Genomic DNA, 26,597 nt, shown 5'->3' with positions numbered 1-26,597 from the left:
TGATGAGCTCACTGCCCTGGGAACTGTGCATAGTCACTGTGGCTCAGCTCACCTGGGCCCTCTCATGCAGTGTTTCCCTTACAACACCCTCCCAGGGGACCACCCATGGTGCCCATCAGAACTGCACAGCCTCTGGAGAGCAGTGAGAGGGGACAAAACAACTACTGCAAGCAGCTGTGGGGTCAGGAGCCATTTCCAGTGGTGACATCCTCTGCATCTCACCAGCTCTGTTCCCAGATGCTTGTCCCTCCCAACCCTGGGAATCAGATCAAAGTCTCTCAGTACAGCTAGGCCTGGGCCACTGGACAGTAAATCATTCTTTCTGGCCCAAACACATCTGTCATGTTATTTTTCCTGTCTGTTTCCTGGGAGCTTGGACCTCCTGAGGACCAGGCTGAAGCTTGGGAGAAGGGTTCAAGGCCTCTCTGTCTACCCAACACTTCAGAGCTGGGGGAAGGAATTCACTAATCCTGAGCTGAAGTCAAAACACCCCTGGTTACACCGAGGGCCCCTTCCCTGGGCCCTCCTCAGTGAGGGCAAATCTGGGGGAACCAGACCTCCTGCCCAGCCTTGGGTATTTCAAACACTGCCTACCCCATCCCCATGTGTGACCACCCCCATACCCAGGACTCAGTCTCTCTCAGGAATCCCTGCACCCCTCCCCGCTGCCTCCTACTCACCCACACAGTTGTCGCAAACACTGCAGTGTGAGGTCCGAGGTGGCCGGAACATCTTGCAGGTGAAGCAGTACTTCAGCTTCACCATCTGCCCATTGATCATCACCTCCCGGGTCCGAGGGGGCGGCCGGTATGTAGAACTGCCTGTGTTGTCTGAGGGCAGGAGGAGAGAAAGATGGGGAATGCCAAAGACAAGCCAGGGCCCGGATCCCCAGCAGGGAAAAGCTACGGCTGCCTGGCCAGTCCAGGAGAAGCCTCACGGTAACAGGTTCCCAGAAATGAACACTGGAATAAAATGTCTGGCCTAAGACAGGGACAAATATTAGGAGCAGCCACCATGTGCTGAGACTGCCTCTGTACCAGGCACTGTGCTAAAACTACATACTTGTTCATACACCTGCCAGCCTTACCCACTCTAAGAAGGGCTATCAGAAAAGGAGACCCCCAGAAGGCTTATGAGTTGGTTTTTTTTTTTTTTTTTTGAGGCAGAGTTTCGCTCTTGTTACCCAGACTGGAGTGCAATGGCACGATCTCGGCTCACCGCAACCTCCGCCTCCTGGGTTCAGGCAATTCTCCTGCCTCAGCCTCCTGAGTAGCTGGGATTACAGGCACGTGCCACCATGCGCAGCCAATTTTTTGTATTTTTAGTAGAGACGGGGTTTCACCATGTTGACCAGGATGGTCTCGATCTCTTGACCTCGTGATCCACCCGCCTCGGCCTCCCAAAGTGCTGGGATTACAGGCTTGAGCCACCGCGCCCGGCGGTTTTTTTTTTTTTAAGACAGACGTTTCACTCTGTTGCCCAGGCTGGAGTACAATGGCACGATCTCAGATCATTGAAACCTCCACCTCCCAGGTTCAAGCGATTCTCTTGCCTTAGCCTCCCGAGTAGCTGGGATTACAGGTGTGTGCCACTACACCCAGCTAATTTTTGTATTTTTAGTAGAGACAGGGTTTCACCATGTTGGCCAGGCTGGTCTTGAACTCCTAACCTCAAGTGATCCACCTGCCTCAGCCTCTCGAAGTGCCAGGATTACAGGAGTGAGGCACTGCACCCGGCCAGTGAGTTTTATCTGCAACTCATCAATCCTGGACCTAGGTCCCAGTTTACAGGAGGTTCAGGAGATGGAGGAACAAAGTAAGTAACACAATGAGGAAAAAGTCAGATCTAGAACATGAGACATCTGCAGGACTGCTGGCCTGATCTCTAACAAAAGTTAATGTCATTTATAAAAAGAGAGAGGAGGTTGGGTGCAGCAGCTCAGCCTGTAAACCCAGCACTTTGGGAGGCTGAGGCAGGAGGATCACTTCAGCCTAAGAGGTCAAGGCTGCAGTGAGTCAAGATCATGCCACTGCACTCCAGCCTGGGCAACAAAGCCAGACCCTGTCTTTAAAAAAAAAAGAGAGAGAGAGAGAGACAGAGAGAGGAGATGATTCTAAATTAAAGGAGACTTAAAAGAGATTTAAGAGACATAAACAAATGCAATACCTCTTATTTTGAAAAACAAAACAAAACACAGCAACAAAAGACATCTGGAGGGCAACTGTGGAAATCTGACTATAGATTAAAAATTAGGAAACAGGCTGAATACAGCGTCTCATGCCTATAATCCCAGCACCTTGGGAGGCCAAGACAGGAGGACTGCTTGAACCCAGGAGTTTGAGACTAGCCTGGACAAATAGCAGGACTCCATCTCTATAAAAAAATAAAATAACAAAAATTAGCTCGGTGTGGTGGTGTGTGCCTATAGTCCTAGCTACTAAGGAGGCTGAGGTGGGAGGATCATTTGAGCCCAGGAGTTCCAGGCTGCAACGAGCCAGGATTGGTCCACTGCATTCCAATGTGAGACCCTCTCACTAAAACAAACAAAACTTAGGCAACAGTTAATTTTCTTAGGTATAGTAATGGAATTGTGATTATGTAGGAGACTATCCTTAGATTTTTAAGATACATGTTGGAATATTTATGGGTAAAGTATCCATAATATCTATAATTTACTATGAAATAGTTTAACAAACGTGTGTGTGTGTGTATATAGGTGTATATATATGTGTGTGTATATGTATATATATCATACTATCAACACCTATTCAATCTACATGGTGAATGTGCAGGAATTAATTGCACTATAATCCTTCCTGCTTTTCCGTATGTTTGATATTTTCTTTTTTCTTTTTTTGAGACAGAGTTTTACTCTTGCTACCCAGGCTGGAGTGCAATGGCACGATCTCGGCTCACCGCAACCTCCGCCTCCTGGGTTCAGACAATTCTCCTGCCTCAGCCTCCTGAGTAGCTGGGATTACAGGCACGCGCCACCATGCGCAGCTAATTTTTTGTATTTTTAGTAGAGACGGGGTTTCACCATATTGACCAGGATGGTCTCGATCTCTTGACCTCGTGATCCACCCGCCTCGGCCTCCCAAAGTGCTGGGATTACAGGCTTGAGCCACCGCGCCTGGCCTATGTTTGATATTTTCATAAGAAATTTAAGAGGAAAAAAATACAGAGATATAGCATATTCATGGATTGGAAGACTCAATATTATGAAAGGATTTTTTTTTTTTTTTTTTTTTTTTTTTTTTTTTTTTTGAGACGGAGTTTCACTCTTATTACCCAGGCTGGAGTGCAATGGCGCGATCTCGGCTCACCGCAACCTCCGCCTCCTGGGTTCAGGCAATTCTCCTGCCTCAGCCTCCTGAGTAGCTGGGATTACAGGCACGTGCCACCATGCCCAGCTAATGTTTTGTATTTTTAGTAGAGACGGGGTTTCACCATGTTGACCAGGGTGGTCTCGATCTCTCGACCTCGTGATCCACCCACCTCGGCCTCCCAAAGTGCTGGGATTACAAGCTTGAGCCACCGCGCCCGGCCATTATGAAAGGATTTATTCTCCCTAAATCCAGTAGGTTGTTTTTGTGAAAACTGACAAACTCAAGCCAAAATTCATATGGAGATGGCTGGGCATGGTGGCTCATGCCTCTGGTCTCAGCTATTCAGTAGGCTGAGGCAGGAGGATTGCTTGAGCCCAAGAGTTTGGGGCTGCAGTGGGCTATGACTGTGCCACTGCACTCTAGCTTTGGCAACAGAACAAGACCCTGTCTCAAACAAACAAAAGACACAAAGAGCCTAATAATAAAAGAGCAATTTGATAAACTGCGTTATTTTAAAATTAATTTTTTTTTTCATTTAAAGATAATCATTAGGCCAGGTGCAGTGGCTCACACCTGTAACCCCAGCACTTTGGGAGGATGAGGAGAGCAGATCACCTGAGGTCAGGAGTTCGAGCCCAGCCTGACCAACATGGAGAAACTCCATCTCTACTAAATACACAGAGTTAGCTGGGCATGGTGGTACATGCCTGTAATCCCAGCTAGTGGGGAGGCTGAGGCAGGAGAATTACTTGAACTTGGGAGGCAGAGGTTGTAGTGAGCCAAGATCCCAACATTGTACTCCAGCTTAGGTAACAAGATTGAAACTCAATCTCATTTAAAAAAAAAAAAAAAAAAAGGGAATGAAGAGTTTGACATTGTAGGCTAGATGATTAAAAAAAAAAAGAATGAGCCCAGGCGCAGTGGCTCAAATCTGTAATCCCAGTAATTTGGGAGGCCAAGGCAGTTGGATCACCTGAGGTCAGGAGTTTGAGACAAGCCTGGCCAATATGGTAAAACCCTGCCTCTAATAAAAATACAAAAATTAGCTGGGTGTGGTGGCGGATGCCTGCAATCTCAGCTACTCAAGAGGCTGAGGTATGAGAATCACTTGAACCCAGGAGGTGGAGGTTACAGTGAGCTGAGATCGCACCACTGCACTCCAGCCTGGGTGACAGAGAGAGACTGTCTCAAAAAAAAAAAAAAAGAAAGAAAGAAAGAAAGAAAAAGAAAAAGTAACCTGTAGAGGAGGAGGGGATAATCACATTATGTTACAACTTGTAAACATTTTGTAAGCAAAGACAAAGGATTTGTATCAAGAATACATAAAAGGGCTGGGCTCAGTGGCTCACGCCTGTAATCCCAGCACTTTGGGAGGCTGAGGCAGGTGGATCACCTGAGGTCAGGGGTTCGAGACCAGCCTGGCCAACATGGTGAAATCCCATTTCTACTAAAAATATAAAAATTAGCCAGGCGTGGTAGCACATGCCTGTAATCCCTACTCAGGAGACTGAGGCAGGAGAATCGCTGGAACCAGGGAGGCAGAGGTTGCAGTGAGCCACGATCACAGCACTGCATTCCAGCCTGGGTGACAGAGCAAAACTCCATGTCAAAAAAAAAAAAAAAAAAACATGTAAAGAAATCCTGTAAGTCAGTAGGAAAGTCAGACAACTCAATACAAATATGGACAAAAGACTTAAGTAGGCATCTCATAAAAAGGCCTGTCCAAAAAGGCAATAAACACATGAAAAGGTTCTCAGCCAGGAAATGCAAATTAAAACCACAATATGCTACTATGACACATGTACTAGAATGGCTAAATGAAAAAAATAAAACATTCCAAATGCTGGCAAAAAAGCAGAGCAACCAGAAATCTCGTATGACCACTCTGGACAACTGTTTAGCAATAGCTACCCAAGCTGAACATTTACATGCCCAGAAAACCTGCTCTCAGGCATCTACCTAAGAGCAATGTGCACGAGATAATGTGCACTGAAACACGTGTACTACCCAAACGCCCCAATAGTAGAGTGAATTTTATTCTGTTATTTTTATTTTTTTGCCATGGAACTGCATATACTTTGAATGTGTATTTTTAAATTTTTTTTTTTTTTTTTTTTTTGAAATGGAGTTTCGCTCTTGTTACCCAGGTTGCGGCTCACCGCAACCTCCGTCTCGTGGGTTCAGGCAATTGTCCTGCCTCAGCCTCCTGAGTAGCTGGGATTGCAGGCACGCGCCACCATGCCCAGCTAATTTTTTGTATTTTTAGTAGAGACGGGGTTTCACCATGTTGACCAGGATGGTCTCGATCTCTTGACCTTGTGATCTACCTGTCTCGGCCTCCCAAAGTGCTGGGATTACAGACTTGAGCCACCGCGCCCGGCTTTAAAATTTTTTAAATTATACTTTCAGTTCTGGGGAGAATGGATTTTTTAAAAAGTTCACAGCTGGGTGCAGTGGCTCAGGCCTGTAATCCCAGCACTTTGGGAGGCTGAGGTGGGTGGATCACCTGAAGTCGGGAGTTTGAGACCAGCCTGATCAACATGGAGACACATGTCTCTACTAAAAATACAAAATTAGTCGGGAGTGGCGGCACATGCCTGTAATCCCAGCTACTCAGGAGGCTGGGGCAAGAGAATTGCTTAAACCCAGGCAATTGCTTCAATTGCTTGAATCTCAGTGAACCTGAGATCACACCATTGCACTCTACTCTGGGCAACAACAGCAAAACTCCGTCTCAAAAAAAAAAAAAAAAAAAAAAAAAAGAGTTCAAGAACAGCCTGGCCAACATGGTGAAACCTGATCTCTACTAAAAATACAAAAATTAGCCAGGCATGGTGGCCCACACCTGTAATCCCAGCTACCCAGGAGGCTGAGGCAGGAGATTCGCTTGAACACAGGAGGTGGACGCTGCAGTGAGTCAAGATTGCGCCACTGCACTTCAGTCTGGGCGACAGAGAGAGACTCCATCTCAAAACAAAACAAAACAATACAACATTGTATAAAGTAAGGAAACCATACCTACAACACAAAATGTCCAAAAATAGGCAAAAGCAATCCATGGTGTTAGAAATTAGGATTGTGGTTACCCTTGGAGGGTGACAGTGATTGGAAGGGGGCATGATTTTTTTTTTTTTTGAGACAGAGTCTCACTTTGTCACCAGGCACCAGGCTGGAGTGCAGTGACACGATCTCGGCTCACTGCAACCTCCACCTCCTGGGTTCAAGCAATTCTCCTGCCTCAGCCTCCTGAGTAGCTGGGACTACAGGCATAAACCACCACACCCAGCTAATTTTTGTATTTTTTAGTAGAGATGGGGTTTCACCATGTTGGCCAGGATGGTCTCAATCTCTTGATCCACCTGCCTCAGCCTCCCAAAGTGCTGGGATTACAGGTATGAGCCACCATACCTGGCCTTTTTTTTTTTCTTTGAGATGGAGTTTCACTTTTGTTGCCCAATCTGGAGTGCAAAGGCACCATCTTGGCTCACCAAAACATCCACCTCCTGGGTTCAAGCTATTCTCCTGCCTTAGCCTCCCGAGTAGCTGGATTACAGGCATGTGCCATCTCACTTGGTTAATCTTGTATTTTTTTTTTTTTTAGTAGAGATGGGGTTTCTCCAATGTTGGTCAAGCTAGTCTCGAACTCCCGACCTCAGGTGATCTGCCCACCTTGGCCTCCCAAGGTGCTGGGATTACAGGAATGAGCCACCACATACAGCCTCTTTTTTCCTCTCTCATATTTTTTATGGACGTATGATGGGCTTACCAAAAGTATACAAGTTAGTTATGGATGTGTGTGGTGGCTCATGCCTGTAATACCAGCACTTTGGAAGGCCAAGGTGGGCAGATGACTTCAGGTCAGGAGTTCAAGATCAGCCTGGCCAACGTGGTGAAACCCCATCTCTACCAAAAATACAAAAATTAGCTTGGTGTAGTGGCACATACCTGTAATCCCAGCTACTCGGGAGGCTGAAGCAGGAGAATTGCTTGAACCTGGGAGGCAGAAGTTGCAGTGAGCCAAGATCATGCCATTGCACTCCAGCCTAGGCAACAGAGCAAGACTCACATCTCAAAAAAAAGTACAGAAGGCCGGGCGCGGTGGCTCAAGCCTATAATCCCAGCACTTTGGGAGGCCGAGGCGGGTGGATCACGAGGTCGAGAGATCGAGACCAACCTGGTCAACATGGTGAAACCCCGTCTCTACTAAAAATACAAAAAAAAAATTAGCTGGGCATGGTGGTGCGTGCCTATAATCCCAGCTACTCAGGAGGCTGAGGCAAGAGAATTGCCTGAACCCAGGAGGCGGAGGTTGCGGTGAGCCGAGATCGCGCCATTGCACTCCAGCCTGGGTAACAAGAGCGAAACTCCGTCTCAAAAAAAAAAAAAAAAATTACAGAAGTTGGCCGGGTGCCAACTTTGGGAGGTCAGGAGTTAGAGACCAGCCTGGCCATAAAGCCCTGTCTCTATTAAAGTTACAAAAATTACAAAAATTAGCTGGGTGTGGCAGAGGGTGCCTGTAATCCCAGCTATTTGGGAGGCTGAGGCAGGAAAATTGCTTGAACCTAGGAGGCGGAGGTTTCAATGAGCCGAGATAGTTGCCACTGCACTCCAGCCTGGGTGACAAGAGCAAAATTCTGTCTTGAAAAAAAAAAAAAAAATGCTAGGCGCTGTGGCTCATGTCTGTAATCCCAGCACTCCAGCACTTAGGAAGCCCAAGGTGGGCAGATCACCTGTAATCCCAGCACTTAGGAAGGCTGAGGTGGGCAGATCACCTGAGACCAGCCTGACCAACATGGAGAAACTCCGTCTCTACTAAAATTACAAAATTAGCAGGGCATGGTTGCACATGCCTGTAATCCCAGCTACGTGGGAGGCTGAGGCAGAAGAATCGCTTGAACTTAGGAGGCAGAGGTTGTGGTGAGCTGAGGTTGTGCTACTGCACTCCAGCCTGGACAACAAGAGCAAAACTCCATCTCAAAAAAGAAAGAAAGAAAGAAAATAAAGATTTAAGTAACTTATTTAGGTCCTGCCCTGGTATATGGGCAGAGCAAGACTCTAACCCAGGTGTGTTAGAGTTCTGTGCAAAGCTCAAAACTCTACCCATTGAGCATCTTGGTACTCCAGGGCACAGAGGACCTGAACAGTGGCTCCTTCCAGAAGGAAGTCTGAGAGTCTCCTGGGGCAGCCTGTAACTCCAACCCTCCACCATGCACCCTGCCATTGCTTTCATTGCGTTGATTCGCCAGATAATGTCTCCAGTTTGGCCACTCACCTCCAATGATTATTTACTGAGTGCCTACCAATGTGCCAAGCAGAATTCTAGGCAATGGGCATATATCAGTGAGGCAAACACACTCTAGTGTCACATTTTCAACTACCAAGTAAACCTTTGTTAGGCTGTTTCATCACCACCTTGACTATAGCATGTGTAAAATGGAACTAAGCATCTGAGCATCTCTTCTCTAAAATGGGCAGCATGAAAAAGGGTGGGGGATTTAGAGGCCAATGGCCACACTCTGAAACCTGGTTTTGTCATTGACTGGTTGTATGTAAAGCTGAACTAAAATGAACTTCTCTGAGCCTCAGTTTTCTCATATGTAAACAGGTAGAATAATTAACAAATCCTAGCTCCATTTCTTCCCAGCTGGGTTTCTCCTGATGAGGCCACTTGCTAAAAAAATCATTTAAGTTCTTTGTGCCTCGGTTTCCCTAAAAATTGAAATAGAAACAATAGTAACCCACCTTCACAGGGTTGTTGTGAGGATTAAATGAATCCATATATGTGAAATGGCACAGAGCAAATGCTTAGGAAGTGTGAGATATTATTGGCTCACAGGGCCAAGCATGATGGCTCATGCCTGTAATCCCAGCACTTTGGGAGTCTGAGAAAGGAAGACTGCTTGAAGCCAAGAGTTTGAGACTTGCTTGGGTAATAAAGAGGGACCCTGTCTCTTTTTTTTTTTTGACATGGAGTCTCACTCTGTTGCCTAGGCTGGAGTGCAGTGGCACAATCTCAGCTCACTGCAACCTCTGCCTCCCAGGTTCAAACAATTCTCTGCCTCAGCCTCCTGAGTAGCTGGGATTACAAGTGTGCACTACCATGCCTGGCTAGTTTTTGTATTTTAGTAGAGAAGGGGTTCAGCATGTTGGCCGGGCTGATCTCAAACTCCTGACCTCAAGTGATCTGCCCACCTCAGCCTTCCAAAGTGTTGGAATTACAGGCATGAGCCGCCATACCTGGACAAAATAAAATAAAAAATAAAAATAATTTAGGAATTCTTTTTATAGACAGGGTCTTGCTTTGTTCTCCACCCTGCAGTGCAGTAGCTATTCACAGGTGTGATCATGAGCCACCATGCTCAGCCACTAGCAGCTGTTTTCATGAGGGGCAGCAAGGTCTGGGCTCTGGAGTTTGAGGACACTGGGTCTGAATCCTGGTTGGAATTCTGCCTACTTGCTACTTAAGGGAGTTCCTTCACCTCTCTGAATCTCAGTTTTTTTTCTTTATTCTTTTTTTTTTTTTAAGACGATGTTTCACCATGTTGGTCAGGCTGGTCTTGAACTCCCGACCTCAAGTGATCTGCCCGCCTTGGCTTCCAAAGTGCTTGGATTACAGGCATGAGCCACCACGCCCAGCCTCTTTATTCATTTTTTGAGACAAGAGTCTTGTTCTGTCACCCAGGCTGGAGTGCAGTGGTATGATCTTGGCTCACTGCAACCTCTGTCGCCCACGTTCAAGAGATTCTCATGCCTCAGCCTCCCAAGTAGCTGGGACTACAGGTGTGCACTGCCACACCAGCTAATTTTTGTATTTTTAGTAGAGATAGGGTTTCACCATGTTGGCAAGCTGGACTTGAACCCTTGACCTCAAGTGATCTGCCTGCCTCAGCCTCCCAAAGTGCTGGGATTGCAGGCGTGAGCCATCATGCCTGGCCACCTCAGTTTCTTTATCTGTAAAATGAAGATGGGTTAAGTCACACCCTCATAGGATTGTGAGGGCTGAATGAGATGCTTCCACAGCCCTGAGCACAATGCTAGACTCCCAGGAGCCACTGGCATTGCTCCTGACCAATTGTTCATGCCATGACACTCCAGGACACAGAACCCCCAGCAGCTCTCTCCAAAGCTGATGATGCTACTCCAAACCACACCCCTAATCCTGTCCCACAGGCCCCAGCGTCCCAGCTCTTGGATCCCTGCTCTCTGTTGCCTTCCTGACTTGGACATAGGCTTTGGAGCCAGATAGACATGTAGGTATAAATATCAGCCCAATCACTTATTAACTGAGTAAGGTGGGTCAAGTCACTTCTCTGTGACTTGAAAGGTACAACTGCTCTGTGCCTTTATCTTCTAAATAAATAAAATGGAAGGCCAAGCAAGGTGGCTCACATCTGTAATCCCAGCATGCTGGGAGGCTGAAACAGAAGGATTGCTTGAGGCCAGGAGTTTCAGACCAGCCTGGGCAACATAGTGTGAGACCCATCTCTATAAAAATAATATTTTTTAAAAAATTAGCTGGATGTTGGCAGGGCACAGTGGCTCACACCAAGGTGGGTGGATCACCTGACTGAGGTCAGAGTTTGAGATCAGCCTGGCCAACATGCTGAAACCCCATTTCTACTAAAAATACAAAAATTAGCCAGGCGTGGTGGTGTGTACCTGTAATACCAGCTACTCGGGAGGTTGAGGCAGGAGAATCGCTTGAACCCAGAAGGTGTAGGTTCCAGTGAGCCGAGATCATGCCATTGCATTCCAGCCCGGGTGACAAGAGCAGAACTCTGCCCCTCTCCGCCAAAAAATTAGCTGGATGTGGCATGAACCTGTAATTCTAGCTACTTGGGAGGCTAAGGCAGGAAGATTTGAGTTTAGGAGTTCAAGGTTGCAGTGAGCTATAACTGTGCCACTGCATTCCAGCCTGGGGGACAGCAAGGCTGTGTCTCTAAGAAAAATTTAAAAATTAAAATAAATAGGCTGGATGTGATGGCTCATGCCTGTAATCCCAGCACTTTGAGAGGCCAAGGTGGGCGGATCACCTGAGGTCAGGAGTTCAAGACCAGCCTGGCCAACATGGTGAAACCAGGTCTCTACTAAAAATACAAAAACCAGCCAGGTGTGGTGGTGCATGCCTGTAATTCTTGCTACTCGGGAAGCTGAGGCAGGAGAATCACTTGAACCTGGGAGGCAGAGGTTGCAGTGAGCTAAGATCGCGCCACTACACTCCAGCCTGGGTGACAGAGTGATACTCTGTCTCAAAAAAATAAAATAAAATAAATAAAATGTAACATCATTGAGTCCACCTCAGAGCGCTATTGGAAGAATTAGGTGAGAATTCACCAAGTGGCTTTAGCAAAGTGGCTAGCAATTGACAAGGGCTTAACAAATATCAACCATTTATTATGACTGTTGTTTCCACAAAACACTGAACTCCAAACAAGCAACGGATTTATAAAGAAAGCTTCGGAACACAGCCCGTCTGACTGAAGAACAGCCACAGACCCGCTCCAGCACTGAGAGGAGTTACTGGAATCCTCAGTGGAATCCCACAGGTCTTCCTCAGGGCAGAGGGAACCCAAGCCTCTCCCCAGAACAGGGAGGGAACAGCTAAGCATGTTCTGGCCTCCAGTAGTCAGGCTTCATTTTCTCCAGCACTCTGCAGAAGAGCAAATGAAGCTCTGTACCCTGGCTTCCTGAGGCTGCCAGGAGCCAGGTGTCATGCTGGAGCAAGAGTTCCGCCTTGTGCTAAATCAAAGTCACGGGAGCAGGGACAAAGGAGGCTCTGCAGGGGCTGTGCCCTGCACAGGGGAAGACAAGCATCTCTCCCACTGCTGATTCTCAGACCAGACAGTGCTGACCAATCACCGCCCCAGACTCGGCCTCAGAATCTTCCTCAACCTGCTCCTCCCAGCAGCCACTGCTGATGACAGCTTGTTAATGCCTGGAGCAAGTCTACTCTCCATTCCTGACCAAAAGACACAACTCTCTTCAGTTTGAATAGAGAAAAGTGACTTTCTTTTTTTTTTTTTTGAGACAGAGTGTCGCTCTTGTTACCCAGGCTGGAGTGCAATGGCACCATCTCGGCTCACTGCAACCTCCGCCTCCTGGGTTCAAGCAATTCTCCTGCCTCAGCCTCCTGAGTAGCTGGGACTACAGGCACGCGCCACCATGCCCAGCTAATTTTTTGTATTTTTTGTAGAGACGGGGTTTCACCACGTTGACCAGGATGGTCTCGATCTCTCGACCTCGTGATCCACCCGCCTTGGCCTCCCAAAGTGCTGGGATTACAGGCTTGAGCCACCGCGCCCGGCCAGAGAAAAGTGACTTTCAAAGTGTACTGACATTCCCAGTCTCACTCAGTCACAGAGACTGCTCTGGGCTGGGCAAGGGGATCCATGCCTGTGAGTTACAGATGGGAAACCAAGTTCACTCCAATAACAGAAGGTGGGGCTGAAACTAGGACCCTTCCAGGACACTCACTTGTTTACTCTTTCACACACGAGCACCTACTATGTGCAAGATATTGTACAAGGCCTGGGGGTGGTAGGGAAAGTAAGGGGCAAGTTCATAGAGATGACTAAAAGATACTGGTTTTGTTCACCCTGTGCCTGCCTGGTAGTCTGTGGATGTTCAAAAAATATCTGTTGTAGAAATAAGAAAGAAGGGAGTGATAAGTGATGCTATCCCAGCCCTCAGGGAATCTAAGATCTACTCCAGGGCTGTTTCTGCTAAGTCAGGCTCTTCCCCAAGTCATAAGGTGCCCTCATGTTAGCAAGGCCCTCCTCCTGCCTTCCAGGCAGAAACCAAAGTTCTGAGGATGTGAAAATGAGAGGAAAGGCAAGGCTCCTCATCACTGAATGGCTGTGAGAGCAAAGGAATTTCCCCACCCTAAGACAGCTCTTGGAGAGGAGCAGGCAGGCATTTTGTGATCAGAGTCTGAAAGGTTGGGGCTGCTGAAAAGTCCCTGATTTCCCTCTGCTGTTCCACTGATGTAACCTGAAGAGGAAACAGCTGTAGGACTGCAGTCTTCCCACCTCTAAGGCCAGCTCAAGGTCAGCCACAGGGCCCAGGTCACAGTGCCAGGTCACCATAATCCTCCCAGACCACTTCTGCCCACCTCTGGGGTTCATGGAGCCTTTACCACAACCAGGCTTAGTACCAGGCCTGTGGATACAGGAAGGGACTACCTGACAGCAGAGTCAGACAGAAGTGGATAATTAGAGTCCTCCTACAAGGCAGTGCCTCTGTGTGGTGACTCTGGGCTGGCCTGATCTTATTTTGAACCCTGGCATGGCCACTTGTTAGCCTGTGACCTTAAGTTGCCTACTCTCTAAGCCTCAGTTTCCTCACCTCTAAAATGGTTTACATCAACCTTGTAAAATTTTATACAAATCAGAAACGATATAATATCAAGATCTGACCTACATAGCTATTCAATAAATGACATTATTGGTGTCTCTATTCAATGCCTCAAGAACACAGAGGAAATATGTGGGGTGGAGGCAGGAGGCAGCATTCAAGAAGGCAACAGCCCAAATGCAGTGGCTCATGCCTGTAATCCCAACACTTTGGAAGGCTGAGGCTGGAGGATTGCTTGAATCCAGGAGTTCAAGACCAGCTCAGGCAACATAGCAAAAACATGTTTCTACAAAATATAATTTAAAAAGAAAGCAAGCAACAAAAGAAGTGGCAGCAAAGCTGGATCAGAAAGAATGAGCACTGGCCGGGCGTGGTGGCTCACACCTGTAATCCCGGCACTTTGGGAGGCCAAGCTGGGCAGATCACCTGAGGTTGGGAGATCGAGACCAGCCTGACCAACATGGAGAAACCCTGTCTCTACTAAAAATACAAAATTAGCTGGGTGTGTTGGCACATGCCTGTAATCCCAGCTACTCAGGAGGCTGAGGCAGGAGAATAACTTGAACCTGGGCGGATGATGAGGTCAGGAGTTCAAGACCAGCCTGACCAACATGGTGAAACCCCGTCTCTACTAAAAATACAAAAATTAGCCAGATGTGGTGGCGTGTGCATATAATCGCAGCTACTCCGGAGGCTGAGGCAGGAGAGTCGTTTGAACCCAGGAGGTGGAGGTTGCAGTAAGCTGAGATTGCACCACTGCACTCCAGTGTGGGTGACAGAGCAAGACTCTGTTTTTAAAAAACCACATATATATATATATATATATATATATATATATATATATATACACACACACACACACACACACACACACACATATATATATACACACATATATATATAAACATATATATAAAGTGTACACACACACACACACACACACACACACAACACACACACTTTATTTAAACTGGGAGGAATTGGTCACTCTGCCTCAGACTGTCCCCACAGGGCAGGAGCCCTGGGACCTGTTGGGCTAGAGTTGCTGGGCTGGGGAGCCAAAGGGAGAAGCCCACACTGCCTATATGAGCCTAGGAACAGGTAATCAGTTCATGTTTACATGAACAGCATCACCTGCCTCTGAGACAGCTCCCAACCTTCTGGAAAAGGTTCAGTAATCTTAGTCCTGATCATTTTTAGAGAAATATGTCTTTTGTTTTAGTTTTAGTTTTGAGACGGAGTCTCACTCTGTCACCAGACTGAAGTGCAGTGGTGTAATCTTGGCTCACTGCAACCTCTGCCTCCTGGGTTCAAGTGATTCTCCTGCCTTGGCTAATTTTAATTTTTCACGATATTGGCCAGAATGGTCTAGATCTCCTGACCTCATGATCCACTTGCCTCAGCCTCCCAAAGTGCTGGGATTACAGGTGTGAGCTGCCGTGCCCCGCCCTGGGAAATATGTTTTACTTCAGTTAGTTAGAAATTTCTGGCCACACCCCAAAATTTGGCTTCTATTCAAGTTTGAGAATTCAAAGGCCCCCCCAGATGCCACTTTTATGCTGGCAACTGTTCCCAAAGAAAAGTCTTAGGCCCTGACATTCAGCACCCTACAAAACTGATTCCACTCCATCCTTCCAACTGGAATAGCCCTAATATCCCTATCTGAAGTGCTCCTGATATTCCAGCCAACACGGCCTGCTCAGTGGCCCGCTGCCATTCTTTCCTCTTCCCTCTGCCATCCCTCTCTTCCCTCAGCCTCGCCTGCCTGAAGGGCTGTCTCCACAACGCTCCTGTGCTGGAATTCCACGAAAACTTAAAGGCTTGGCTCAAGCATCACCTCTCTGGGAAGCTTCTCCAGTCCCTCAGGCAGAAGATGCTCCTGACTCCTCTAACCCTCTTCTAAAACCTGATCTCACTGGCAGTGGGTAGTCAGGCCTCCCACCTGGGGTCAACTCATCTGGAACCCATGAGGAGAGGAAGCTCCTATCAGATTCATTTTTGGCCTCTACCCGCCTTCGCTCTGCTGTCAGGAGTCAGCAGATAGAATTAACACACAAATGAATAAACTTGTAATCCCTAACTGGGAGAAGTTCCAACTGTTTCCTCACCTGTCACCCTGACAGAGCAAGGAGGCTCTTCACAAAAGCTCATTCATTCTTCAGTCATTCATTTATTCATTTAGCCAGCATCACTGAGCCTTCTAAATGGCAACAAGGTGAACAAGACACGCATTCTGTGCCCTCACAGGCCAGCAGAAAGGACAATTTTGCAATGAGCACCATTGCAGCATAGGGACAGAGAAGGAAGGAGAAGGTGCTCTGGGAATGTGCCATGGAAGGCCTGGCCCGACGGGTCAGGAAGCCTTCCCAGAGCACAGAAAATGAGTGGAGACAGAGGATGAAGGAGATGTGTCACTGCTGCCATCTCAGAAGAGTAAGCAAGGGGTTTGGGAGTCAAAGGCACACACTCTATCTCTGCACCTTTATCCCTGGCCCCATGATCACCTGCTTCAGTTTCTCCATCAGTACAACTTGTTAATAGGGTCACCCTCCCTGGGCTGTTATGAAGATTTGTGGGGATAATGGATGGAAAGCACTCAGCACACGGCCAAGCTCTCCCCACGAAGGGGATTACTGCTGTCACTGTGATCCACACAGCTCACAGGAGGCCAGGGATTCCAGGCAGCCAGACCTCTGGGTACAGCTGAGCTGGACAATAATCCTGTCTCACGATTAGCCTTGACCTGAAGGGGAGGAAGAACGGGGTACAGTCGAGCCTCCCCAGCTGCCAGGTGGGCTAGCCCAGGTCAGACTGTGGGATCCTGAAAGAGTAGCCAGGGACCCGGAGTTTGAGGGAACGAAGCTGGATGTAGGTGAGAGGAGGTGGCACTTTTGGGCCTGGCTGAGCATAGGCCCGGGCAGAAGAATGACACAAAGAACAGACAGAGCCCCAGAAAGCATCTTTTCCAGCTTCTTGCCCTCCCTACTCCCTGCTGCACAAAGAATTAGTGAAACGATTTCCAGCATTAGTGAAACGTTTTTCAGCGATGGATGCAGCAGGGCTCTGACATTTATAAGCCACTAGGTGTCTTCAGGGCCAGCTGGGTGTTTAAAAGTCTACGTGAACACCACCCTGTTAAAGGAAGGAGCTAACCACGGACCGGAAACCCCCGAGGTGTGCAAGTAGCCACGTCACTTCTCAGCAGGAAGGAACTGGGGTGCAGCAAGCTGAGATTAGGGAGCCGGCCCCAGTGCCCTGCCACCCCGGAACCCACACAGCAGTCTGAAAGGAATCAAGGGCCACCTGGGCTGCCTGGGAGCACAGAGTCTTTCCGGCCATCGCCATTCCTCACACGCACTCAGGCTGTTTACCACTCTGGGCTTAGGCCTTACACTTAACCAGGTCCCCATATTTCTATCTCCAGTGCCGCCTCCTCCTGGAGAGCTCCCATTACCACCTAATCTAAACTAGCCCACTCCCCGACACCTACTGTGTTCTTCCCTAGATAACCCCACACTCAAGCCCTCATCTGTTCAGGCTGGTGCTTCTTTGCTCAGATGTCACCTCCCTCACAAGACATTCCCTGGCCGCCTTATGTAAAATCAAACACCCTCATCCTCCCTCCTTTCTTCCCTGTCTGACATCCTAGATATTTAATTATTTGTTTATTGCCTCTTTCCTCCTCCTCAACTATCAAGCTCCATGAGGACAGGGATTATTGTCAGTTTTGTTCACTGCTATACCTCATCTAGAAAAGTGCCTGGCACACAGTAGGGGCTCAATAAATATTTGATGAGGGAATGAATAAGTGTCTATGAATATTTAAGAACAGAGGCTCTGGCCTGAGGTCTCATCCCAGCTCTTCTACTTACTACGTGATCTTGGACCATTTACTTAAACTTCTTTTGCCTTGATTTAATTAATCGGTAAAAGGAAAGTAACAACAGTACCTGCCTCATAGGATTACTGGGGGAGTAAATAAGATCATGCATATAAAGAGCTTAAAACAGTCCCTGGCCCCCAGGAAGCGCACTCAGCTCCACGCTGGCTGCCATAGGGGCCTTTGCTGGCCAGCATTTCTGGCTTACTTATTTGCTCACTTGTTGATCATCTGTCTCCCTCTATGCCGGTGTCAGCTCCAGCCTGCCTTGCTCACGACTGCATCCCCAGTTCCCACCATAGTTTTGGAAGATAAAACCAGGGCCTCCTCCCAAGTCAGGGAATGTGGAGCTATGGAGATCCAGCTTCGGCTGGGAGTAGAAACCTCACCGATCTGTTTCTCCAGGGCGGCTGCTTCACAGACAGTGGCCCGGGGCAGGATCCCAGGGTCGGTGAAGCTTGTCTGCAGCAGGCAGCTCATAACAAAGAAGAAGAGGATGGCAGCGATGATGGGGATGGCAAGGGTCAGCTTGCGGGCCAGGTAGGGACAGCTGGAACGAGAGATTGAGAGAGATCAGCAGACACCCCAAGGGCTTCCTGCAGCACAGGGCTATAGCACCTGGCAGGCGCTGTCATTCCAGCAAACACCACCACAGTCTTGAACACTGCCTCGCTCTGAGTGAGTGCAGTCACTTCCCCACAAGTACCTGGAACAGATATTACCAATTGATCCTTGTGTTATCCTTTCTCCTGAGCCCATGGCAGACGTGTTCAATAGATCCCAGCACTCCTAACCTCTGCACTCAGAGAATCCCTTTATACACAGAGCTTCAGGCAGATGCTGGTGAAGTGAACTGTCATCTAAGTCAAACCATCTTGCAGTGCTCACTCACTCATTCATTCACTCACTCACTCCACAAACATTTACTGAGGTTTTCTTTGTGCCAGGAGGTAACACCTTCATTGCAGCAGGAATAATGGTGGTGAATAAGACAACAGTCCCTCCCCGCTGTGGCTTATGGTCTAGTGGCGAAAACAGACATGTAAACAGGTAATTGCCACACAGAGTGATGTGTGCTCTAGTGGGGGAGGGGAACACAGTGCAACAATCAGGAAAGGCAACAGAGATAATCCTAACCTCCAACCTGAAGGATGAGTGGAGGGCTGGGGGAACTGCATGGTCCAGCCACTGCCAACTGTGACCGAAGGGAAGGAGGCATCCCCAGGGCAGTACTGCCAGACCTCCTGAGCCTGGCTGCCTTAGGGAATAGCCTGTGCCAGCTGAATGGTCACACTTCTGTCCCCCAGGCAAGCTGCCTACCACAGGGTTCCACAGCCCTCCTCAAGTCCCCTCCTCCATCTTACAGCTGAGACATTCTAGAAGTCCTGGACACTGGTAGGAGAATGGCCTCATGATAGTGAAGCTATCAGGGCTCTCTCTCCGTGGCCAATCTACTCTGTTGTCACCTCACTATCCACCCAGAAGCCAGAGCCATCTTTTGGAAATGTCAATCAGATGCTGTCATTTCACTGCTTAAAACCTCCCAATTGCTTCCCATTATACTTTGAATAAAATCCAAACTCCCTATCATGGCCTTCTAGGCCAGGCATGATCTGGACCCTACTGATTCAGCCTCATTCTGCAAAACTCTCCTCTTGCTCCTGCTCCTCCCATCAGAATGGCCTCATGACAGTTCCTAGAACAAGCCTGGCTCTCTCCTACCTCAGGGCCTTTGCACTTGCTGTTCCTTTTCTCAGATTCCTCTTTCCTCCTCAGAAGGACCTTCCTTGACAACTCTGTACACAGCGAACTTCCTCAATGCTTTCTTTCCTGCATAACGTTTAGTATAGATTTCAGCTACTTGTCTATATGATGGCTGTTTTTCCTCTAGTAAAGCATAAGCTCAGCCAGGCATGGTGGCTCACGCCTGTAATGCCAGCACTTTGGGAGGCCAAGGTGGGCGGATCACTTGAGGTCAGGAGTTTGAGACCAGCCTGACCAATATGATGAAACCCCGTCTCTAATAAAAATACAAAAGTTAGCCAGGCACGGTGGGATGCACCTGTAATCCCTGCTACTCGGGAGGCTGAGACAGGGGAATCACTTGAACCCAGGAGGCAGAGGTTGCAGTGAGCTGAGTACACGCCATCGTACTCCAGCCTGGGCGACAAGAGTGAAACTCCGTCTCAAAAAAAAAAAAAAAAAAAGTAGGTTGGGTGTGATGTTCAAGCCTGTAATCCCAGCACTTTGGGAGGCTTAAGTGGGCAGATCACAAGGTCAGGCGATGGAGACCACCCTGGCCAACATGATGAAACCCCATCTCTACTAAAAATACAAAAATTAGCTGGGCATGGTGGCGTGTGCCTGTAATCCCAGCTACTCAGGAAGCTGAGGCAGGAAAATCACTTGAACCCTGGAGTCGGAGGTTGCAGTGAGCTGAGATTGCGCCAGTGCACTCCAGCCTGGTGACAGAGCAAGGCTCCATCTCAAAAAAAAAAAAAAAAAAAAAAAAAAAAAAAAACTTCTCTGTGGGTATAGACTGTGTTCTCTTGTTCAGCTTTATATTCCCAGCTGCACAGCACCTGGCACTAAGGAAGTAGCCGGTAAATAATTGTTGAATGAATGAATGGTTTTCCCTGCTGCCAGGGTACGGAAAAATAGCTACTATCGCCGGGTGCTGTGGCTCACACCTGTAATCCCAGCTCTTAGGGAGGCAGAGGCGGGAGGATAGCTTGAGCCCAGGAATTTGAGACCTGCCTGGGCAAAATAGCAAGACCCTGTTCCCCACAAAAAGGAAAAAACCAAAAAGACCAAAAAAAAAAAAAAAAAAGAAAGAAAGAAAAATAGCTATCTTTTGAAGGCTTATTATGTGCCAGACACTGCCCTAATTAATAAATTACTATTAGTAATATATGAAGTACAGATAGTTACTATGGGCTAGGTACCAGGCTAAGAAGTTCCTATGCACTTTCTTATAAAATCCCCACTGGGCCAGGTGCAGTGGCTCAGGCCTGTAATCCCCGTACTTTGGGAGGCTGAAGCGCGTGGATAACCTGAGGTCAGGAGTTCAAAACCAGCCTGGCCAACGTGGTGAAACCCCGTCTCCACTACAAACACAAAAAATTAGCAGGGCATGGTGGCAGGCACCTGTAATCCCAGCTACTTGGGAAGTTGAGGTAGGAGAATCACTTGAAGCCAGAGGTGGAGGTTGCAGTGAGCCAAGATCGTGCCATTGCATTCCAGCCTGGGCAACAAGAATAAATCTCCATCTCAAAAAAAAAAAAAAAAAACACCTCACTGAGACCCTGTGAAGTTACACTCCTCACTTTACAGATGAGGAAACTAGAGCTCAGAGAGCTTAAGTAAACTGCCCAAGGTCATGTGGCTCAGGAGTGCTAAAGTGGGGCCCAAGCCAGGTCTGACTTTGCAGCTCATGCTATTAGCCACCACTCCAGAACCAGAGTAGCACCTGATGGGGTAAGGAGATGACAGAGCCCTGGGAGGTCTGAGACCAGCCAAGCTTCCAGGAGTGGCATGGTAGGCACACACCAGTGGACACTTGTATGCTGCTTCTGAAATCTCAATCATCAGATGCTCTGGCCTCCAGAGAAGCCCTTCCCCTAAGGAGCAGACTGCCAAGGCCAAGGGCTCCCAGTAGGCCACGCTCTGCTCCATGCATCTCAATGGTCTCTGGGTCCGACCCTCAAACAGAACCAGTGAGCCCTCAGTGTCACCCACATGGCAATGAATCCAGTTCATAGGAGACCATACTTGTGTGGAGGAACAGAGACTTGAAATCTAAGACTCGTAGAGCCTGCAGGAACCACCAACTTCTACCCTCCTAATTTTCCAGAAGCCCAGAGCTCTCCCAGGCCCACAGCTAGGTTCAAGGTCATCCAGCCAGCCAATGACAGAACTAGGGTTTCCAGGCTCCCAGCAAATATACTGTCATTTCATTCATTCAATAAGTATTGACTGTACTGAGCATCTACTGAACACCAGGTGCTGGTTTAGGCACTAAGGATGCAACAGAGAAGAATGTCCTGCTCTCATGGACAAAGACAAGCAAGAAACCAACAAACAAGAATAATGTAATATGTCAGGTGGTGGCAAGTGCTTCAGAGAACGATAAATGAGGGGAAAGAAAAGGTGCTGGAGGGGAGTGGTTTGCTATGCTGTGCAGATGAACCTGGGAGGCCTAACGTGACAGAGTGAGCCATGGGGCCACCTGTAGGAAGGGGATTCCAAGCACTGGCCCAGAGGTAGGAGTGTGCACAGAGGATGACATGCCTGGAGGGAAGACGGTGACAGAGTGAGCAGGAGCCAGGGAGGATTCAGGCCTGACTTAGAATCAAAAGAGTGCTCTGGCTGGTGTGTGGGGGAGAGAAGTGAGGCAGAAATTGGAAGCCCTGCTGGAGGCCTGTGCAACAATCCATCCAGCCAAACAAAGAAGCAAACCCATTCACAGCAGGAAAGGCTTAGAGAGCACCTTACCTTTTCCCAGAGCAATGGGAAGCATCCAGTCCAGACCCAGGAGAGGTCTCGGCCCAAACCCAAACCCTTCTGCCAAATCTACCAACCCCCAATGAGGACAAGCAGGGACAAACTACGACATGGTTCACAAGCTCTTCCCAAACCCAGAAGTCCTTGCTTCTCCCTCGCTAGTCACCAGTGAAGATACTCAGCCAGCCCAAAGAAGGTCCTACTTCTAGGTCAAAAGTTAGGCCAGATAGCACACTGCAGGGTCATGAGGGTCAACCACAGCAAGTACTGCTTCCTCCTGCCTGGGCTGCATCCCTGAGTGTGGGGACCCAGAGGGCAGCCGAGGGGATACTGGAAAAGGCACTTCCAAAACAGTCACATGGCTGGCCCAGGGAAGTGGATCCGAAACTCAGCCCAGAGCTTCTGCTTATAAATCATCCCTGAACTTTTTTATCCACCCTACTCAGAAAAAAAGGGCAGTGTGTGGTAAAGGGTGAAAGGAGAAGCTATTTTATAGGAAGTCTTCACCTTGCTTCAAGGGGAAACCCAAGGTTGCAGATACATGAGCTGGCAGCTAGAAAGGGTACCTGGAGCTGGCGTCTCTATGACAGCATTCCCATGGCCACATGCCTTGGGAAGTGTTTTTTGATAAAGACAACACAAGTACTAATAGCTGCCAACGTTGAGTGCTTGTTACTGGGCTAAAAGCTTGCATGTGTGACCTCATGCCACCCTCAGGACAACCTTACGGGGTGGCTACTATTATAAATCCCATTTTACTGATGAGGAAAATGGGTCTCTGAGAGGGTAAAGTGACTGCCCTGATGTCATGCAATGACGGGTGGTGGAGCTGGGATTTGAACCAGGTCTGTTAAGAGTTCTTTTTTTTTTTTTTTTTTTTTTTTTTTTGAGACGGAGTTTCGCTCGTTACCCAGGCTGGAGTGCAATGGCGCGATCTCGGCTCACCGCAACCTCCGCCTCCTGGGCTCAGGCAATTCTCCTGCCTCAGCCTCCTAAGTAGCTGGGATTACAGGCACGCACCACCATGCCCAGCTAGTTTTTTGTATTTTTAGTAGAGAAGGGGTTTCACCACGTTGACCAGGATGGTCTCGATCTCTCGACCTCGTGATCCACCCGCCTCGGCCTCCCAAAGTGCTGGGATTACAGGCTTGAGCCACCGCGCCCGGCCTAAGAGTTCTTAACTACATTGTATAATTAAGAGGGATGGCCACAAAGGATAGGGAGTTGGGAGAGGACAGCGAGACTCCTAAAACACAGGGTGGGTGTGTGGCCCTGTGAGTGTGTGCGCAAGGAATCACAGTGCGGGTGGCTCAGAGGTGGGTGGAAAACTTCCAATACAAATATGTGATCCTCCACCCACAAAATGGAGATTGTGTGGGGGCCAATCCTGGTCAGTGCGGGATATGAAGAGGTCAAAAACCTAAGGGGGGCAAATATGACCTGTCAGGCAAAAGCATTCAGAACTTTTTTCTGAAAAACAAGGCCCTGCAGCTGTTCCTGATGTGAAACAGGCCAGAGGGACATTCTAGAATGCTAGGCAGAGAAAGAAGGCCAGGTGGTCAGGAGGGGTCCCAGGGCCTGGGATCCTGCAGAGCGGAGGCAGGTGGGGGCTGAGGGAAGGACAGGAAGCTCTGGAGAACCTAAGGAAGGTGCTGGAGAAGGAAAGGGGGCCTGACAGGCCCAAAGATTTTGAGAAAAGATGCCTTGGGGCCTGGGGTGTGCATGGCTGAGGCAGGAGCAGAAGAAGGCTGAAGCAGAAGCAGGGGGTGGTGACTGCGAGTAGAGAAAAGGAGGGGACCCTGGAGGAACCCGGAGAGGACAGCGAGGATGACTAGGATGTTTATGGTGGGTGTGCACAGCCAAAGGACACACGAAATCTAGAAGTAGTCAGGAAGGGATACAAGGGTCAGAAAGAACTTGGGGGGCTGGCAAGAGATAGTCCAGGATGCGTGGGCAGAAGGGGTCTGTCCAAGGAGCCCAGGTGCAGGTTATGAGAGGGCAGCGAGGATGGGGGCCATGGATGGTGGTGTTCCTGGCAGTGGCAGGCAGACAGGTGCCAGGGTGGGGCCAGGGAGGATGGAGCTGCTAGGAGGGTGGAGGGCACCAGCACAGATGGGGTACCCAAATGGACCAGGGAAGATGAGGCGTCTGGCGGGGATGCGGCTGCGCAGGGGCCAGAGGGGCAGACAAGAGGCCCGAGGAGGATCCCCAAAGGGGCGGGGAGGGTGAGGGCCAGGGAGGGGAAGGGGAGGGCACGGAGTGTCCAGTAGGGACTGGGAAGGTGAGGTGCACGGCAGGGGGCGGGGAGGGGGCGCCGCGGCGGTGGAACTCACTCGAAGACGAAGAAGAGGCCGGTGGTGGTGAGGATGAGCAGCAGCGTGAGCGCGAAGACGCCGCCGTGGCCGGCCAGCATGAGGCGGCCGCCGCAGTAGAAGCGGTTGCGGCCCGGGAACACCTCCCACTTGCGCCGCGGGCGGCGGCCGAGGCTCCCGCTCCCGCTGCCGCTGCCGCTACCGCTCCAGCGCGGCGGGGCGGGGGCGGCGGGCGGCGCGGGCCGGGGGCCGGGGGTCGGGGGCGCGGCGGGGCCGGGGCGGCGCGCCCCCGGGGAGGCAGGCTGCGGGGCGGCCCCGGGGCTGATCTGCTGGTACTCGCAGTCCTTCATGCGGCCGGCCGCGGGCCTCGGCTCCGCGCCCCGCGGGCCGGCCGGGCCGCTCCGGGACCTGGCCAAGCAGCGGAGGTGGCAGCGGCGGCGCGCGCGGCGCTCGCTCGCTCGCTCGCTCGCTCACTGGGGCCGCCCCGCCGCCGCTCCGCCCCCGGCCCGCCGCCACCGCCCGCCGTGGCCTCCCGCCGCAGCGCCCCCTCCGCCTGGGCCCGGGATGGCGCTCGGCCGTAGGCCGGCCCTGACCCGCGGCGGGGCCCCGCAGGTCCCTGGGGCTCCCAGTCTCCCTTTTCCCTTCTGCACAAAGAGGGGGCCCGCAGATGCGCACTCGAAGGCTCTTTCTGTTCTGCAAGCAAGCCGTTTCTTGGGCGTCCACTGTGTACCACGCACTGTGCCAAGCGCCGAGATTCAGGTGGTGGACTTCGTGATCTACCTCTGGCAGTCGGTAATTCCAGGGCCAGCCTTCGCCCACCTCTGAGGTCCGAACTGACAGGCATTTGCAGAGGCAGGCAGGCGGGGGTGTGGGGGTTAGAGGGGGCACACGATTGGCTTTGAAAGCCAGGGCCTCTTCTACCTTGAAGTCCAGAGTGCCCACTGGGGCTGTGTGGCACACCCTCTGACCTCGTTCACCAAGTTCTGTATCCTGGGCCCAGGCCCAGAGTTTCTTAGGTAGCACGTAATGTAGCGGTCATTCCTGAGGGCCCCAGTGTTTTTTCAGAAATTCTGGGTGTATTCGTTTTCTACTTTGTGTAACAAGTTACCACAAATTTAAGGCTTAAAACAAACATTATCGGCTGGGCGCAGTGGCTCACGTCTGTAGTCCTAGCATTTTGGGAGACTGAAGTGGGCGGATCACAAAATCAAGAGATCGATACCACCCTGGCCAACATGGTGAAACCCTGACTCTGCAAAAAAATACAAAAATTAGCTGGGCGTGATGGCGCGTGCCTGTAATCCCAGCTACTCAGGAGGCTGAGGCAGGAGAATTACCCACCTGAGCCCAAGATCACTGCAACTGGCAGTTGCAGTAAGCCAAGATCACGCCACCACACTCCAGCCTGGCAATAGAGTGAGACTCCGTCTCAAAACAAAACAAAAACAAAAACAAACAGACAAACATTATCTAACAGGTTCCAGGTCAGGAGCCCAGGAACAGCTTAGCTGGGTCCTCTGCTTAGAGTCTCACAAGGCTGCGGTCAAGAGTGTCATCAAGGCTGCATTCTCATCTGGATCAGCCTTGATAAGAATGCAGCCTGGTATAATTCTCATAACTTGATCAGTGATCAAGGTATCAGCCAGGCTGCATTCTTACCTGGGGAAGAATCCACTTGCAAGCCCATTTGGGTTGTTGGCAGAATTAATTTCCTTCCAACATATAACTGAGGAGGGCCTGGGATTTTTGTTGGCTGTTTGCTGGAGGCCTCCCTCAGGTTCCAGAAGCCACCTGCAGTTCCTAGAGATGATCACATTTCCTTGCCATGCAGGCTTCTCCTACATGGCCACTTAACTTCATGAAGCTGACAATGAGGGTCTCTAGCTCCAGACTATGAAGACAGGGTTTTATATAGCTTATTATATATGTGACAGGTATCATCCCATCATCATTGCCATCTCCTGTGGTTAAAAGCAAGGCACAGGACCCATCTGCACTCAAGAAAAGGGAATCATACAAGGCATAAATACCTGGAGGCAGGAGTCATTGGGGGTAAGCTTAGGGTGTGTCTGTCACGCTGGGGTTACTGTAAAACCTAATGAAAAGTGTAAGGAAAAAGAGAACTGGAGACTAGGATAGGAGAAAGTAGGAAAGGAAGTAACAATATACAATGGGAGGAGTAGGAAGCCAACAACAGAGACCTTGCATAGTTGATATACA

The 26,597-nt window shown here is 49.6% G+C and overlaps 1 protein-coding gene across 3 annotated transcripts in view; it reads right to left on the bottom strand.

The window, feature by feature from the left end:
• Positions 1 to 24,828, bottom strand: part of ZDHHC18 (zDHHC palmitoyltransferase 18) — a 32,972-nt gene extending 8,144 nt beyond the window's left edge. For all 3 annotated transcript variants that reach the window (XM_039474188.2, XM_039474189.2, XM_010345807.3), the window contains exons 1-3: positions 24,399 to 24,828; positions 17,952 to 18,112; positions 681 to 830 (exon numbers count right to left, since the gene is read on the bottom strand). In XM_039474188.2, coding sequence (XP_039330122.1) covers positions 681 to 830; positions 17,952 to 18,112; positions 24,399 to 24,727 — 640 coding nt within the window. In that variant the 5' untranslated portion in view covers positions 24,728 to 24,828. The remainder of the gene's footprint in view (positions 1 to 680; positions 831 to 17,951; positions 18,113 to 24,398) is intronic.
• Positions 24,829 to 26,597: the final 1,769 nt, after the last annotated feature.

The sequence above is a fragment of the Saimiri boliviensis genome, chromosome 11 (genome assembly GCF_048565385.1).
Source record: "Saimiri boliviensis isolate mSaiBol1 chromosome 11, mSaiBol1.pri, whole genome shotgun sequence".
NCBI lineage: Eukaryota > Metazoa > Chordata > Mammalia > Primates > Cebidae > Saimiri > Saimiri boliviensis.
This window is presented reverse-complemented; position numbering and strand designations above follow the sequence as displayed.